General features: G+C 41.8%; 1 protein-coding gene across 2 annotated transcripts in view; it reads left to right on the forward strand.

Moving 5' to 3' along the window:
* USP22 (ubiquitin specific peptidase 22) overlaps positions 1-18,497 on the forward strand; it is a 54,858-nt gene that overhangs the window by 15,498 nt on the left and 20,863 nt on the right. For both annotated transcript variants that reach the window (XM_021411891.1, XM_021411892.1), the window contains one exon: positions 14,967-15,136. In XM_021411891.1, coding sequence (XP_021267566.1) covers positions 14,967-15,136 — 170 coding nt within the window. The remainder of the gene's footprint in view (positions 1-14,966; positions 15,137-18,497) is intronic.

The raw sequence follows: 18,497 nt of genomic DNA on the forward strand, positions 1-18,497 counted from the left end.
ATGCAGAACTTCCATATTTAAAGATATTCAAGAAGAGTGTGTGGTCTACTCATACCATAAACTTACAGTATGCTCTCTGGTAGCAGTATCAGCTCAAGATACTCTCAGCCCTTCTGGTGACCCACGTGCTGTAGCATGCTGCCTTTGTCCCTGTGCTGACAGAGCCAGTTTTGTTTCAAGTGATGGAACATTGTGAGGAATGCAGAGGGAGAGTGGAAAAGAGAAATTTCTTAAAGGTATTTCGTGTTGTTTTCAGCAGCAGTAACGTGTCGTGGCCGAGACTAGTCTGCACAGAAATACTCATCTTGATTTTGGGTTGAAGCTGGTGTTTCAGGTGTCCTGTAAACACCAAAACTTTTATATGGAAAATAACGTAAAACTTAGACTGAACAACTATTACATTAATTTCGAACAGTGTAAAAGGAAGATCTATTTTTTCAGTCTCTTTCCTGTGAAGAGGCTGCCCACAGTAACTGAGGGTGATGATCAAGCTCGAGTTCACAAGCAAGTTCTTTATTAGGGAGTCAGAGCTGAAGTGAAAGTGATGCAGTATCATTCAGCACAACTTTTCAAAGCCAGTCTTCCTCTGTTGTCATTAGTACCCCCAGAAGATGAGTTCTCCCGAGTACGTGAAGTATGAGCTTGGGATCAGCTGGTCTCATTAGCATGTGAAGTGACTTCGTGGCTAAAAATTGGTACATTAACAATGGCAAGAATTAGACTCCCGAGGCACATGGGTAATTAGCAGAAGCCACCTGGGATTGCCATTTGCAGTGCTGCAAGAAGGCAGAGGGTATAGCCTTTACAGAAGAGTGAGCAAATCCTTTTCAGAATGAATGGGAGATGGGAGGGAGATTGCAAAAACCAACATCCACATTGTAGGAGCAGGTGGTTTCCTGCAGCTGCGCAGCACGGAGCAGTGGGATGTGACAGCAGCAGGATGGGGATAAATATTGCAACAGAGCTCCTGCATGAAGGCAGCAAGGGAGGGCGAACAAGGAGGCCTGGAAAATACTTCTGGCTCTCTAGAAGCACTTTGTCATCCTTCAGAGTTCTGTAAGCTGTTCCTGGACTGTTCATGGGCAGAAGTAGTGGTAAGTTAGAGGTATTGTACTTTGTAGTCTTTTCTGAATGTGCTGACTTCCTGGATTATTCAGCATGAAATTGTTAGTTCTAACTTAAATTTAACTAACTTACATTTAAGTGACTGCTTTGTAAGCAGTACTGGGTTTCAATTTGAAATTGAGTGCACCTTGAGGGGGATTTCAGGAGAGGTGATGGTGAATCCCTCAAGAATTCTGAAGCGTAAGTTGTAATTTACACAGTGGGTTGTAGAGATTTGCTTTCAGGTCTTGTGGGGCTTTCCAAGTTTACCTCTTCAGCAAGATAAAATATAAATCTCTCTCTCAAAAACAACAAAAAAAAAAAGTAGCCTTTTTGTATATTGATAGTCATTTGACTGCATGTCACCTAATTTTCCAAAGCTAATGCCAGGTAGTAAGTCATATTGGTTCTATAGCGTGACTGTGCGTGGCTTATCTTTGCTGCAGTTATAGACTGAATTATCCACAACCTAATTGCTTTGGAGTAAGCTTAGGGATGCCACGCCATCACTGAAGTCCATGCAGTGTTTGCCTACTTGGAGTGAGCAAATTTTACTTACAGAAACTTTACTTATGGAAAACATAGCCTCACCTTCACATTTGAAGGGGTTGCTAATGAGGAATACTCTGAGAATGCTCATTTGTCCCAGACTAGCTTCTCTGAGCAACAAATACGGCTTTGTTTCGGTTTTTTCTTACCTTGTACAGACTCAAGATTTGATAAATTTTAGGCCCTTTCTCAGAAAGGACAGATGCTGGTGTCTTTCAGCAAATGCATTTCCTGTTGATGTTTTGTTGTCTTGTCACCATTTTTGTGGGACATGATTTTAGCGAACGCTGAGAGAACCAAACCCAAAAAAGCATTTCTTGTGAAAATGTTGCTGAAGACTTTGGACTTTTCCCTCCTCCTTTCTCTCCATGTTGATGCTATCCTTTAAGCAAAAGAACCAGCTGCGTATGTCTCTCTGATACCCGCTAAGGGTGAAGATGTTACAGCTGAGGAAAACAGCTTTCTTCCATCAGGGGACCGCCCTTTCATTTCACCCTTGTGTATTCAGCCCCTTAATTCCAGCCATGTGATCCCACCCTCTCCTGGGCATTCACTCAGGCTGTTCAGTTCATTATCCTGGCAGACAGCATTGTGCTTTTTGTTGGCCATGGTTTGGCAAGAGCAGGATTCTCCTGTGTTGCTGCACTCAGCAGCTTTCAGAGCTGCTGGCCCAAAGCAGGGATGCCTCGACCCGCACAAGCAGCAACCGCGTGGCGTCCACGCTGTCCTTTCATTCACCTTCCAGGAAAACCAGTGAAGACAAAATGCTGTTGGACTGGCACTTCAATGGGCTTGAGCTTAGAGTAAGCCGGGAAGTAGACTTAAAACAGAAATCAAACCGTGCAGGCTTTTTATTAGTCAACATGAAGAAGACAGAACAGCATTTTTTAGAAGTTAGCGCTAGTGGTACACTGCTGTGGCCTCTGCTATTGCTTATTTTGTTGTTGTTTTCTTTTTTTTTTCCCCCAAAGTAAATATGCCATTGTGTATTCTTTTTAAGTCAGCATTGTAAGGCTGAAGTTGTTGTCCATGTTGGCTTATGCCATTTACTGTTCCTGCTGTAGTGTATGTGGATCACTTCAGGGTTCTTGGCTCTTCATTTTCGGCCTTCATCTGCAGTCCTCCTCCTCAGGAGGAAAAAAAGAAGACAACTTTGGAGGTAACTGATAGAAAATCTGGTCTATTTTTTCCCTGAAGACTGGAGAGCAGTTAAAACTTGCAGGGCATGTTTTTCAGCTTGTAAAGATTAGAGAAGGGTGGATACTGATTCCTTTTACAAAGAACTTTTTTGCCCCAAGGCAATAGTCCTGCTTTCAAGTGAAGGATGCTCCAGCAAGGGGAGGCACAAACCAGTTGACACATCATCTTTTCTCCAAGAGAATACCAGGCAGCAGTAATGGGAAGGGAAATGAGGTATTCAACGAAACCGTGACTGGTTTGGGCCTACCACCATTTTTTCAATAGAACTTTCCTGCAGCAGCATATGGGTTGCTGAAGAATCTATCAGACTTTGCTAATGTAGATGAGGAGCATTCTTTCCAGCTCTTAAAAGTAAGATTTGATTTTTTGGGATATCTGTGTACAGAAATGCTATGCCTTTTCTTTCCAGTGAAGATTAACAGAATGTCAAATATAGTTCTGAGGAGTTACCTTGATGCATGAGCCTTGTGATAGGCTGGCACTGAAACCAGTTTAGCAGGGATGTGCTAAATGTGTGATGGAGGAAAACCTTAGTGTCAGGGTTCCTCTTGAGGGTTTTAGTTTGCCTGGCTTTATGTGGGAGTGGTTCAGTTTACAACAGAACAGCAAGCTGAGTAGAACCCTTCAGTATTTGCTGGCTGAGGAGTAGTGGTTTTTCATACAGGTTTTAGAGAATTCTTGAAATTGTAAATGTTTTTTACTTTTTCCCTTCTTTAAAGCTTGTTCTGCGTGTTTTGTTAGGGGAATAAAATCAACAAGACGCTGAAGTACAGGCATATGTGTAGCTGTAGTAATACAAAATATTGCAGGTGTTGAAATGTTTGTAAAGCTGCAACCATAATTCCTGGATATTTGCCTCCAGTTCAGCCCATGAAGGACAGCAGTACCAAGTTAAAACTGTGCACTAGGCAGATTGGAGTTGGGTTGAATTTTTCTGTTGTTCCTTCTTGGAAAACTGCTGTACATGTTACTTGCGCGGAAAACATTTTAATTTTGTAACCGTAGGTGGCTCTTGGGGATTTGAGACAAAGAAAGCTACACTGTGTTCACAACATGAAATTCCTTGGAAGACAGAGTTCTTGATCCAGGACTTGGATCACGTTCCAAACTTCTAACTCAAACCTGATTTTCTTCCTCTGGATGTTTGAAAACAGACCCATAGTTGTTACAGATCCATACACATCACTCTTCTTTCACGGGCAATATTGCCATTTGACTTCCTAAAATTATTTTCTGCGCCTCTTCAGATGCAGCTTCCTCCTTTTTGGATCCAGGTAGGTAGGAGTGCAGAAACTCCCCCTCCTTTGTGCTGATTCAATTTTAGTGTAAAATATTTGCTGACTTAGTTATTTGTCTGTTATCTCGCCCTTTGGTGTTACAATAGTCAACTTTCTCGAATCTGCGCTTTTTTCACCGTCATTATGTAACTTCAGTATGCCATCAAAACACTATAGACTTTTAACATGAAAAATGCAGTGAATGTTAGTCACTTCTCATTACCTTCTTGAACTTTTCTTGATGGGAAAGGAAGGTTCTTATCAAGAAAATCCCAACTGTAGCTTATAGCCGTCTGAGCAAGATATCTTTCTTCATCTAAAGGTGGCAGTGGGTGATTTTTTTCTAATTGTTTGATGTTAAATAAAATTTAGCAGGGTATTTCTTTCTAGTATTGTTCAGTTGAAAATAAATAATCAAAATAATGGATGCTTTACAGGAAAACAGCTGTTTAAAAATGCTTGGCTTTCAGCATCTGCCTCCCCTGTCCTCCAGCAGTCCCGAGGTCAGCAGCCAGGCCTCCTGCTTCCTCAAACACAGCCAGTGTCAAGCAGTGATCCTCATAAAAACAAAGCCTTCCTTGAAATGGGAGGTGTATTCTTGCTATGCAGCGCTGCAGTTGGTGCAGAGGTAGTGCTGTAATCTCTAAACCAAGAGCCAAGTGAGGAAGTTGAGAATTAACCCACATAGCTACACTGACTACTGTGCCTGTTTTGCATGGGCAGAGAGGTACCCTTAGCATGAGGAGGTACTTCTGTTACTACTAAATATAGATGGAAGAAAGAAAAAACTTTGTTTGCTGCTGTATTTACCTTGCTTAACTCCTTGTCCTTAGAGAGCAAGACATTTTCCACTAAGGCCAGCACCCTCCAACTCAGATTTGTTGTTTTGTGGATCGCTTTTGGATTATATTTACTATAACCTTCCATTCTGTTCTTTCCTATCTGCTGGGCTTTGTGTGGACAGAAGGTAGATGCAGTAATACCAAAACTAGGACTGTGCATAAACAGCATGTGGCATGGTTTGTGTGTCGTGGATTGCTGGAATAGCTCTGCACCAGTTCATCAACAATAATTTTTGCATATTAATATATCTGGGTGCATTAAACTGCATTGGCAGTTATCCTGCTCCTTCAGTTATTAATTTGTGAAATCTGTTTTGAGGAAGGGTAAAAACTTGTAGGCAGCATATGGTGTGATATTGGGGGGAAAGGACGGCTGCGGGTGTGAATTTGATTTTGTCAGTTTGGTGGGAGTACCTCTTGTTCTTTAAGGATGCCATCTGCACAGGATTCTCACTGCAAGTCTTATGCTTCTGTGCAGCTCATGCGAGATCTCACTGAGCTTTAAGTTTCACTGCTTTGAGGGAGGGCAAAGCGAATATTTTGTTCTGTGCTACCTTTTGAGGTGTTTAATTCTGTTGATAGGCTTTTTTCATTTGCCATCATGTTGCCATATAGACCTTTCGAAAGATGTATTTATAACTTAACCGGCCTCTAGAGGCTAGTTGTCATAAAGCTCCGCATCAGTCGTTCAGTAGTTCTGACAAACACAATTCTTCACTCACTGCTGTTTTTTTAACATGTTGAATGTCTGTTCTCCCTGAGCTTCCTGCAATTAGCAGATTATCATTCTTCTTGTGCTCTGATTCATGGGATGTTTATGTCTTAAACTTTGTGTTGGATGGTGTTTGAGACAGGGCAAGCTCCTCCCCGAGTATCATGGTTGCTTTAGAGGCTCCTCTGTGCCTTAATTCATTCAAATTCATTTAGCTCTGTGCATCTGAGTGTGCAAAGAGCACACTGCAGTTGTACGGGATCTGGTTTCATTGCTAAATCAAGGTATGTTATGTACTGCATGTACCTGTGGGTGACATCTTGTGTGGACGCAGGAAGTCACTCCAGCTCTTGATGTGACAGTACCTGCTGGGAGTGCATCGTATTTCATTTTGTCCTCCAGCTGACTGATCTTTTGGCGTCGTGGGGCTCAGATAATCAAAGGTACTACTGACTGTTAGAGCACTGTGTGATAATTTCTGGTGCCGTGTTTGAAAGACATTTTTCTTCTGTTGCATATTGTGACAACTTGGGGTCCAGATTGTATATCTTCATTCCTCAGTGTGCTTCTCTCCCTGCTAAGACATTGGATCAAGTCGAAGCACAACAGACAGAATTACTGTCTTGGCATATCAAGACCCACTGAAGAAATTCAGGGAAGTTTAGTGCAAGTTCTGCTGCAGAATTTAATGTCTTTTCTGTTTTACTCGTTTTGACTGAGAGAGTCAACTAGATGGAGGTGATTGCCACAAGTGAGTCTGTGCTGTATAGCTTTTTTATTTTTTTTAAGAGCGTGATGCATTGGTTTCTTGACACCTGAGATAAAAATAATTTTGTGATGCAGATGGTCAGTGAAAATGCTGAATACTATAAATGACAGGCATAAAAGCTATCATTTTTCTCAGGAAGAAGAAAGCCTTTATTTAGGGGTGGATTAAACTGTTTCACTAGTTTATTAAAAGGCCTTTGCCTGGCTTTAAGTTCAGATTATTCTTCTTCACGCTTAAAATACAAGGCAGCCATTGCAGCAACACAGCTTCACGTCCTAGCTAGCAGAATTTGAACCTGGAATACTGAAGTCACAGAGTATCTACAGGCCAGTGATATTGGAAGCAGCACACCCAAAGGCAAAGGATGGGAACTCGTCTGGGTTGTGGAGTACTTCTATTTTTTGGCATCATCCAATATGATGCATTGGTTCCAAGATGCACGTGTCATTAGTATAGAGAGTACCTTCTGTTCTGGGCATCTCTGGAATCAGTGTCTGGTTTGGAGTTTGTTTCATCTTCTGTGCAATAATAGTCCGAAATGCTTATTTTTTTTATGTGTTTGAGCATAAGTAAGTTGCTTGGTTGATCTGTGTGTGTGTGGAAACACCAACCCATCTTGTTGAGACGGAGCCTCTGGTAAACCCTCCTCGGTAGCCATTGTATTGAATCTCATCTTTGTTTGTTGCTGTTTATTCCCATATCGTTACTAGAAATTCTATGTTCAAATAAGCTACAAATCCATATCTACTCTGCTGAGCCGTGACTGCAGTTTTGTTCAAATATTACACCATTGCTTTTAATTGGAAGTACAGCATGATTCATGGCTGCTGCTGAGCTCCTATAGAACTGATTTATAGCACTGCTCATAAATGCAAACTTTTTCCTTGATCCACACGAGCGGATATGACACAAAGGAAATGAATTGAAGTACCAGATCCTGATGCTGACTGATTTTTGTATTATCCTCCGACTTTTTTCTTGCATTAATAAAATGAGTGAATGATACGCTGAGCCACAAATGCAAAAGCTCATATGCAAAATACCTATGTAGTCTAAAAATGGCGTTGGGAGTAGTTAGCAGCCCTGATTGTGGCAGCAGTGGTTCTCCATCCTTTCCTGGCAGCAGGGCAGTTAATTTTGCTTTCCAGAGCCCGTATGGTAGGAATATCAAATGCATGCATGAGGGCTGTGGCTTCAGACAGTTGCCTGCACTGAAGGTGTGTTGCAGCTGAGGCATTCTGGGGGCAGGAGGGCTGGCTGCCTCTGGAACTGACCCTTCCTGCGGCCCCTCCTGACTGCGGCCGTGGCTTTTTGGCCTGACCTCTGCTGAGCTGCTTGAACCTGCTTAAAGGGTCAAAACCTCATCACTGTCTGCAGGTGATGCAAGCCCTCTCAAGGTGAGACTGCTTTTTCTGACAAACTGGCGCATTAAACCATTTCACATTGGAGTCAAACAGGTGCCAGCTCGGTGCGGTGGGAGCATGCCCTTTGGCATCTCTAAGCTGTTAGATTGGGCGAGCTGTCAGGTGAAAATGCCCTCGCCTTCCCCGCCTTGTCAGAGGTGGTTCCTGTGTTTTGTGTCGCGCTGTAATATTCATCCGGATATCTGAACAGTCAAATGAAAAGGTGGAGGGGTCACTTCATGCCTTCTCTGGGTCTGGGTTAGGTGTACGAGGCCGTTCCTGACAGCTGAGAGAGCTGCTTCGGGAACAGCTCCAACTGCAGGGAGTCCCGGTCTCCCCTGTTGCAATGTTTTCTAACTGTGAGACAATTATTTTTAATATCTAATTAAATTTCGCTTCTTGTGAGCACAGTCTTTTTTTATTATAGCTTGGGTAGGCCACAAGAGTTAATTACAGTCCTCTTTGCAGTTGCCTTTCACGTATTTGAAAACTGTCAGCCTGTCTGTTCCTCCATCAGCGCTATCTTTTTAATTAACTAACTCAACCAGTGGGTTCTTCAGTTATTTCTCAAGTCTCATGTATTAATTTCATGCAGATTTTCTCTCCTGTTCTTGCCTTCTCCTCGAGTTGAATAGAGCTCAATTCCAGGCATCATCAGCGGGGGCCTTACTGTCAGCAGGGCAGGGTAGCTGCCTCTCAGGCCTTGTCAGAAGCTTGTTGAGTTTCAGAGCATACCATTTGTCTCCTCTCTGCAGCACAGTGTTATGTCACTTAGACTGGGTTGCTGTAATACTGTTGCTGCTTATTTTCCATTTGTGAACTTAAATTTTTCTTGTTTCCTACACCGTATTTTTAAATTGAATTTAATTAATTTTCTCATAGATTCTGCGGTATATCAAGTTGCTTTTGAATTACTGTTCTGTCTTCCAATTACATTTAAACTACTTTGATGTAGTGTATTGCTTCTATAAGTCTATTTTATGTGGTTTTATTTTGACGCTGTTAAATAAAAATGCCGAATGCAATCAGTGCAGTCAGGAGGGGCAGGAGCTGCTCTGGCTGTAATTAAATTCAGCTTTGCTGCAGAGCATAGCACAGACACCACAACCATTGCTGTGGGTGTGTCTGGACAACTTAATGCAGGTAGGCTGTGACTTGCTGGTAACTGTTCATGTTTTTCGAACCTTTTAAGGGGGGAAAATGTGGAAACATTAACTCTTGAATGGCATTCCTCCCACAGCATAAAAAGGGATGAATCGGGAAGGTCTGCATGAATGTTGAGGTCACTATGGAGCTGTCCGGTTGCGCTGAAATGTGCCTGAAGTCACTGCCAAAAGACTTTGGGTTGTCATGTGAACCTGAATGAAGTGCCTGAGCATGCGTTTCAGTGCTGCTCCTATGTCCTAACGCTGAATGGGAAATCTTTCTTACAGTGAAACTGGCAAATACAAACTGACACGTTGCTCACGTGTGTTGTGTTTCTTCCTATTGTGCTTGAACCGTTTGGCGATCTGAAAGGTGAGGAAGTGCCTCTCTATCTAAAAGCAAAACGACTCTTGGCCAGCACCTTACAAACAAAGCCAACAACGACAAAGAAACAACCAGGGGGGAAAAAACCCAACTCTGAACTGTGGAACACCTTGCGAAGGTTGCAGCTTTGGTGCATGGGATGTACTTCCTGGTGTGTTTTTTGTTGTGTGTTTTCGTTGGTTGGGGTTTTTTTTTTTTGAGTTGTTATTTACTCAGCTGTAGGAGGAGTCATCTTTGGTTAATCCCTGGTAATTAATCAACCAACCCTTCCTTTTCTCTGAGTAGTTCTGGTAATAGGTAAAGAGACGCATAAGGAGGATGAATTCCACGTGCTGTACAGCAGTGACATATCGAAACAGAACTTTGCAGGTTGAGTGATGCGTCCGTCTAAATAGTCTCTGTCTTCTGGTGCAGGTGGTACGTGCAAGGAGGAATACTCCATTCAACTTCAACAATTAATGATTTTGCTGTATGTGTGCTGTTCATGGCATAGCATTCTCTCCTCCAGTGTACCATCTCTTGGAGCTGGACTCCAGGATTCTCTGTTGGAAACGAACTCAAGGACAGTTTATTTCTATACACATAAGCAAACTTTTTTTTTTCTAGTGAGTAATTTATTTCAAAAGAATTGAAAAATATACAGTGATCTGAAATCCTCTTGCCAGAAATTGGAAGTTTAAAGATGGGTTTTCATTTAGAATGCAAATGCTGTTTTTCCTAAGAGGTTCCTTTTTCTCCAGAAAGCCTTTTCTGACATGATTGTCTTTCTGTCTCCGTAGGTGTGGGTAAACTTGTGATTTACGGCACAATTCATAATGCGGCAGAAACAATAAGTCTTCTAGTTAATTTTCTCTTTATTAGCAGTAGTTGTTCTTCATAGTCTTACACTGTCTGGTTCTGTTCTTAAGCTGTTTTCAAATTAAAGCAAATCACGAGTGTCATCGGTGAGTTTGTAAAACACTTGAACAAAACTGTTCTAATTTGACTCCGTTTGTGCTGCTGCATGGGTTCCAGGCAGGAACTGAGAAAGGATGCTTCAGCTGAAGTACTGTGGAATAAATTCACTGAAACTTCATGGTTTTTTTTGATTCCTCACGTGACCACTAGTGGCACAGAACATCACGCTTCATACTGTGTAGGCTTCTCTAGTTTCATTTATTTGCATACTGCTGCTCTCTGAAATGAGTGGAATTTTTTTTCTTTCAAAAGAGGTTATCTTTTGAGAATAATTGCTGTCACTAACCCCATTAGCAGGAGCTATGCTGCTTCTGGCATGCGAGTGGAGTGATGTTGTGCTGGCTGTTTGGGACCCATGTTTGTAACAGCTGCGTTCTGGAAATGTGCGGTCTGGTTTGTACCTGGGAGCTGAGAGGTTTAGGTTTTTTCCCCTCTTTAGGTACTAAGAAGTAGGGCAGCTCTCCCTTGAGAGACATTTTCAGAAAGATGCACTATAAATATGTTCTTGCTGCATGAACATAAGATGGAAAAACAAACTTTAAAAAAAAAAAAATGTTTATAGCTGTGCTGCCCTGTATTTCCAAGGGTTATGTTGAACTCGCTTCCTCTAAATATTTTAGTGAGCACTTCTTAAGCTTGCACCGACTTCTGATATGATTTGATGGAGCTTCAGGGAACCACTGATGCCAGATGGGGGACTGGGAGGGTTGAGGTTGGAGACAGAAAATAGCTCGATGGTGGTGCTGACCTGCGCGTAATGTACAGAGGGTCTCGAGCTGCTTGTGCTGAGCAGTTTCCCCATTCGTGTCTCAGTTGCGGTATATATTGACCCATGTTTTTGCTTCCAGAATCTTCATTCAAATAAAACACAGGTTTCTGCGGTGATATTTGTTCAGACTGGTTTATCTGCTCTTCTTCCAGCACCAATCCCAGCTTTTGAGGCGAACCTCTTTGGAGGGGCGAGTTAAACACCTGATTGGTTTTCAGTTGTTTGTGTTCATGTGTGGTCCTCTCATTTCCACTTCCCAGTGCCCCCCGCCCCCTAAGAGAAGTGGAATTTCCTTATCTTGTGTTGGTGTTTTCATCTCACCTGCGTGGGTGGACTTGCAGAACTGGTGTTCTAGATGTTCCCGCATCACAACGGCGCACTTGCCCAGCGTTGCAGATCAATTGCTTTGAGCAGCTGAAAAACCAAAAACCGTTACTGGAAGAAGATGGAGGAGCTGAAGGTGACAAAGGTAAGCCTGCTGTTCAGAACCCAGCTTTGAGAGCGAGTGTAAAAGGAAATTCCTACTCAGGATTAGCTGTGCTCAGGGCATTGCAGAAGCAGATTTCCTGCTGCTTTGTTTTCACCCTGCCTGTTCAGCATGTGACAGAATGGAAATAGTGGTCATACACAATGCATGGTGATTATGGCCAAGTATTTTTTTTGTTAATACCAAGCAGGATAATTTCGTCTTGATAGAAGTATTCATTTATTTCCAGTACTTACATTTTTATTAGTAAAGTTAAGAAGAAAGTAGCGCCTTTATGCAAAATAGGATTACTGCAAGAGCACGCATCTGTGTTCAGAGTTGAGGTATTTCACTGGTTGCTCTTGCTTGTTCCAAAAGCAGTTCACTGAAATCAGATGAAGTTACTACATCTGTACAGTACAGTACTACTACTGAAGAGCACAGCAGAAATCTACGGTGTACCACAGCCTTATAACTAGAGTTAGATCGGCTGGGAATCCTTGGCATTAGCCCACCCTCTGGACAAGTTCTGTCAAGTGATTAGATACTGGTGGAGACTACTGATGTTCATAATACTAAGAGTAGACTGCCACATTTAAGCTTTTGACGCTTATTTTTCCCTTAATTTATGACCCTTACGTTTCAGTGCTGTTTCTTCCAGTTAAATATTGCCAGACTTTATTAATGGAGAGGGTGTGGCAGACACAACTCATTTACTTTCTGAATATTGCATTGACCGGAGTGCTGTGTGGTCTTTGGTTTTTAGCTGCTTCTCTCCAATAAAACTCCTTTTCCATAAGAGTTCCATACGAGAGAATGTGTTGATCTAAGTTCATTTAGCTCTTCAGTTCATGTGCATCGAAATTTGATGCTTTTAGGATGCTCCAGTTAGTTATGCAGTAGCTTAGCTGTAGTTCAGTGTGTTGTTCCATTTCAGATGTCAGTCTGAGAGACAGTGTAGCAGCTGCAGTCATTGCTGCCTCAAGGAGCAGTACTGTCATGTATGCTCCTTTACCTTTTTCCAGTCAAGTAAATTCTCATGTTTTGCTACATTCACCATTTTCTTATTTTTATAAGGGTTTGGGGTATTCACATTTCAGCCTTGTCTGTTTTGCAGGTTGTTTTGTGTTGGTTCATTCGAGTGATGCCATAGCATAAGAAGCACTCCTTTGTAACCTGTGGAAAACTGACAGCGAAGACCAAGCAACAGTGAAGCAAGAGAGCCCGCAGAGTTGTATCTGAGTCATCTGGTGGAAGCTTTGAGGAAGATTGATTCTTCTTGTGGTCACAGGGAAACGAGGTCCAGCCACAGGCATGTAATAAATGATGTTTAATAAATGATTCCAAAAAGCTGCCTTTATGTGTTTGCTTTTACTTGTGATTTTTCTACTAGATACCAAGGAGGAAAAAAAAAAAAATAGGGTGAATCTCCAGATGGACTTGCTGGTTTCCCACTTGTTTTCTATGCTGCACAGGCTGACTTTGAATGATGCTGCTAACCAGGGGGACCAAGTCTTCCAGGGACAAATAGGGAGAGAGTTTTCTGCTCAAAATACCCCAGTGCATCTCGAGCATGTCCAGGGAGCCTCACAAGCATCTGTTGACACAGATTGGTTTAAATGAAAACAGTAAGTTTTAAATAGATAATAAAGGGGAGAGGTAGGCAGGAGATACCGACTAAACGTTTCTCTTCTTGCTCAGCATGGACACCTTCCTGCTCAATATTGTTTGCAGAGATGTGTAGACTGGGGGTTGACATAGCACCATGTACTGAGCTGCAGCATCGCACTATATTTCAGGCTGCTACACCAAATTAACTATTTAACACTTCGTTAATGTTGTGCACACATTTGTTGCCTCCCAGCGTGAAAATAAAGCAAATGATTGCAGTGAGCTTTCTGCCCAGTAGAAGTTACTACAATATACATGAGGAACTTTGTCCTGCACTGTGAATAAACAGAAGCACCAGGAAGCTGTTGGAAGGAGGGCGGTGTTTCAGTAGATACGGAAATTTCAGAGGGCTCTGTATCCATCACCTGCAGCTCAGTGTGCAGCTCCAGCTGATGTAGTGCTGTTTCTCCGTGGTAACATAGCAACTGGACCACACCTCCTCCTGCTGAAAGATGCTAAAGAGCCCTTTGAGCACTGTCTGGTGTACTGCAAGGGAACTGCACCATTTTTAATCAGCACACCATTGCCAGCTGATACTTCTTTTTTTTTTTTTTCCTGTAGAATGACATGGGAATTCTTTGTTCTCTATCAAGTAATTCGTTTTTTTCATTCATGGTTTATATGGTAATCCTGTTTATATCGCAAAAGAGGACCATGTTCATTTTAAGTTATAGCAGAATTGTGTGCGTATGTCAGTGCATTTTTTTTCGTGTTTCAAAGTAAACTTTTGATTAAAAAATAAGCATTCTTGTCCACCTGATGATCTTGGTTAGCCCTGCTGTATGGTGGCAGTATGTTAACGTTTTGGAAGAGTACTCAAGGACTTGAGCATGTTTTTCTTCTCGCTTAGACTTTGCAAATGACTGAAAGCTTTCCCCACTCCTAACCTCTCTTCTGTTGTGCAACAAAAGAGCGTTCCTTTAAGCACCTTGGTTTCCAAGCACAAGAAATCGTCTCTGGGCGTTACTGAACGTTTGACTTAAGGTGTGATGAATCCTCTTATGCCAAATTGACTTTTGTGATGTGTGCTGTAGATGAATATTTGATGTAGCTAAAACACGTGAGTGGAACTAGCACTGCTCAGAGTGTCTCTTGAAGGTTGTTCTGTTCAGATCTCAGGTTTTAAACAAAAAGGAGGAAGCACTGAGTCTGTATTGGATGTCACAGCCTGGCTTTTTGTTTTGCTTATATTGAGGCTGTTTCCTTTGCTGCCTGCCTTAGGAAGATGTTTGTTATGTTTTAACAGTACAAAAAACCTTACTTTGACTTTGTGACCTGCATGTGGGAAAGCCTTTTAAATGATCTGCAAACGAACTGATTAATGTTTCGTACTGTAGTGGTTTATCAGTTGCCTTTGGGTACAAGCTTGAGGAGGGAGTGCATTTTGGTGATATTTGGAAAAACAGCCTCTGCAAAAATAACGCTGTTGGTGTTGCTGTACTTTGAGTTTTACGTTCCTCTGAGAACTTAAAGCAAAAAAAAAAAAAAAAAAAAAACACCCAAAAAACAAATCATAGTGTGGTTGAGAAAGCTTGTGACTTGAGTACATCAAAACCAATAGCCTACCTAAACACAAAGCTGTGTACTTGGAGCAACGCGTGCATAGTAAATCTGTTGACACTGCTCTGAAAATGGTATAAAAATGCAAATAATTTAAATGTACTATTTCTTAAATACAATAATGCTTATGCGTCCCCTCCCCCTTCTGTCTTTATAGGTCTACGAGGGCTAATCAATCTTGGGAACACATGTTTTATGAACTGTATTGTCCAGGCACTTACCCACACTCCACTGCTGCGAGATTTCTTCCTCTCCGACAGGCACAAATGTGAAATGCAAAGCCCCAGCTCATGTCTGGTCTGTGAAATGTCTACGCTTTTTCAGGAGGTGAGTGCTGTTTGCTGCAATAGCATCCCCTTTCCGCAGATGTTGGCTGTTTTGTATCCCAAAAGGGATTGTGTTCTATTTGCAAATGTAAAAGGAATGCAAATTCTGCTTCCTCTTGAGGTCGCAAATCAGAGCAGTAAAGACTGAATCCCGCTGTCAAAAATACCTGACTGTTGAAAATAAAACTCTTGGCCTTTGAAGACTTGTGCTAAAGTCACCGTTGTTTAGGCAGTGCTGGTATTGGACGCAATGCAGTGCTGCCTGCTTTTCTGAGACTGACGTGCAGTTGTTTATCTTACAGCTGAATGTGTGTGTTAATTAAGTGTGCAAGTTGTAACTGGAAAATATGGCACAGGCTCTTCAGGAGATAATGGGAATAAGAATAAAGCAATATATGGCCTTGTGGATTGAGGAACTGGGTTATGTAGGTTTGTATGAATATTTTACCGACGCTGATTCTGTGCTTCCTGTCAGAGAAAACCCTCTTTGCTGTCATCTCTTACATGGAAACATGTTAATGGCTGGGAGGATGTAGGAAGGTACCTTGTTTGTACCTTGCTTATACAAGCAGCAGTTCTCTTGCTTTCTCACTCAGGTGACCAGCTTTGCAACATGCCTTTCCCTAAGTCTAATCTGTGCTGCTTGTGACGGGCACGTTCTTGTCATTGGTTGATAGCAGATGAGCTTTGCTGTCTTATTTAATTTAGGGCTATATGGCTAAATGTAAGCTTCGAGTTTTAAAAGGAGATGCTGTTAAAAATGAGCACGCACACACGCACACTCCAGCCTTGTGCCTTTCCTGCAGTGACAGATCAGCTTTCTTGGTAAGCAGAGCAAAACACAGGGCAATGGTAAGTGCTGGTACAAAGTATTTAAAGTAGCTGGAGGTGTCTGTGCTCAGCAGCTCAGTTCAGGTGAGTTCAGCATACGTGGAAGGTGAAGTCCCCCTAAGCCTTTCCAGTTTAAAGTTGCTTTATAATCATACTCAGCACTCACGGCAGCTTGTAACTTTTCATGCTGCTTATCAGTCATTAGCTGCATATTATCCTTGTTTTTGGATTGATTTTTCAATTATTCCTAAGTCTGTCTGGAGAGAAGGTTAAAAAAAACAACAAAAGGCAGACATAGCAATAGGTAGCAGCTTACAGCATTATTCAGACCAGATGTGCAGTGAAATGGGGAAATATCACTAGACAAAAAAAAAAGTATAGAAATAGTTCCTGTAGACTGATAATGTAGAAACGTATTTGCTTATTAAAGAGGAAAAAAAAATACTATGATCTTCCATCAGATTGTTGTTTAAAGTCTAATTCTGATTAAATTGGCCACATTCTGTTTATACACGTGCATTTTAAGGAAAAGAATCCCTTGGGGAAGGAGGAAGTGAGTGTGGCATTACAGATGGAGTGGCTGGAGGAAGGATCAGCGCTGCCTGAGCACTGGTGTGTGTTTCCTTTCCTGTACGCTGAGCCCTGCTGATGGCCTAAGATGCTTTTGCTAGACCGTGTACAAGCATGTAATAAAGAATGGGCAGTTACCATAATGGGGCTTAAGTGCAGAGTTCTCATTAAATTTAACTGTAATCAAGCTTAATTTCGCACACATCTTTGGGAATCTCAGCCTTCCTTTTCCCCAGTCAAAATTCATGCCTATACTTGCATCAGTTCTAATAATTGATGTTCTGTAAGATGCGTGTGGATGAGCGGAGAACCACCCCTGATTTTAGACTGTGGGAATAGCAGTGCAATATTCTGTACCTCTATTTCAGTTAAGTGCTGTGGGAGGAGAACTAAAGGTGACTCCTTGAAGTAAAACTAGCACTTAGCCCTCCACGAACAAAACTGTTGTGTCGCATCCAACTTCACTGATTTTAACATGGAAACAGTAATAATAACGCATTGTGTTTATAGCTCTCTGAGCACTCATAGTAAATTTCTGTTTCCCAGTCAGTGGAATTTCTGCACCTGCAGAATTAGAACAGGTATCTTACAGTCCTGGTATGATTATCTTTCACATCCCAAATATATGGTGTAGCATTCTTCATTGTAACTATTGCATCTCTGCAGAGATAAGGCCTGAATGAAGGACAGCCAGCTAGCAGAGATCTCAGTGCTGTCATTCTTAAGAATTCCTTTGTAATTGAATTACCAGGGAAAGTTTAGTTCAGGTTCTGTCTTGTTTTTATGAAGCTTTCCCACCAGGATTAACGGATGCAGTTATCCCAAGGCATCTTACCCAGTGACAGACGATGGGGGCAAGGGTTCATTTCATCTCCCCTCCGCCCTTTCTTTTTGTGAAGGTGTGATCTTAGGCAAATGGAATGCCAGGGGATCTGGAGGATGCATGCAAGTAAGAATTCTTGTGGAGAAAGAGACCAGTTTGAACATTAAGTGAAACTTACTATATGTAAATTAACAAATTTTGCTCTTCTGCTGTTCAAACAGAAAATGAATTCCCCCCCCTTTTTTTTTAAAGATCACTTAGTCATATAGGTTATATCAGTGATTTCTCTGTGATAAGTAGGAAGCTATAAAATTCTTCCACCTTGAAGTAGGTTGGTGGTGAGTGTCAGTTCTCCAAACTGACAAGTTGACAAACTGACAGCTGTACTCTTTTACCTACTGGTATTCGTGTTTTAGTTTTGCTGTGCCAACAAAGGTTCAGTGCAGGATGGTCCACACGCCAAGGTTTAGGTAAGTTCACCTGCAGAAGAACTGCTCAGTGTGTTAGGATGAGTGGGTCAGTGTTCTCTGACCGGAATAGCAACAATACCTGGGAATACAGCAGAATGCAACGCGTCCACTCAGAAATGTAAAGAACAAAGCTGCCTTTGTTCCCATCATTAGTCATCCCCACCAGCCTGTCGAAGTGCCCTGCACAACTATGTGGAGAGGTGAGAAGTGAGGACAAAGAGGAAAAAGAATGAGATGATGTATGATTTTGATATCTTAAGATTGCACAGGGTTGAAATAATAGCTTGTATTTAAAATAAGTTACAACAGAAGTATGAAGTAGAAAAAGTAGTTAGGACCCTCATTGTAGCCAGAGACCTTGCACGTTGTAAGGGAAAATGCAAATTTGGGGCCTATTTAGTAAAATCTCATCTCTGAAACAAGTACAGAAAATACCCAGTGCCTGAAGGTGCAGCTGCTTGTCTGGTTCCTTGAAGCATTACTTTTTGTTGGGAAACCTCCATAGGTGTTCTTGTATTCTGAGAGATGTTACCCACTCTTTATCCACTGTAAATTTTCTGTACATTTAAAGTCTTTTGAGAATCAATTTCTGAGAGGAGGTTTTAGCTTTTTCAAATTGGATTGGAGCCTGGGCTGGGATTTGTGCCTGTAAATTCTTGATTACCAAG

Source organism: Numida meleagris, chromosome 13 (genome assembly GCF_002078875.1).
Source record: "Numida meleagris isolate 19003 breed g44 Domestic line chromosome 13, NumMel1.0, whole genome shotgun sequence".
In the NCBI taxonomy this organism is placed as follows: Eukaryota; Metazoa; Chordata; class Aves; order Galliformes; family Numididae; genus Numida; species Numida meleagris.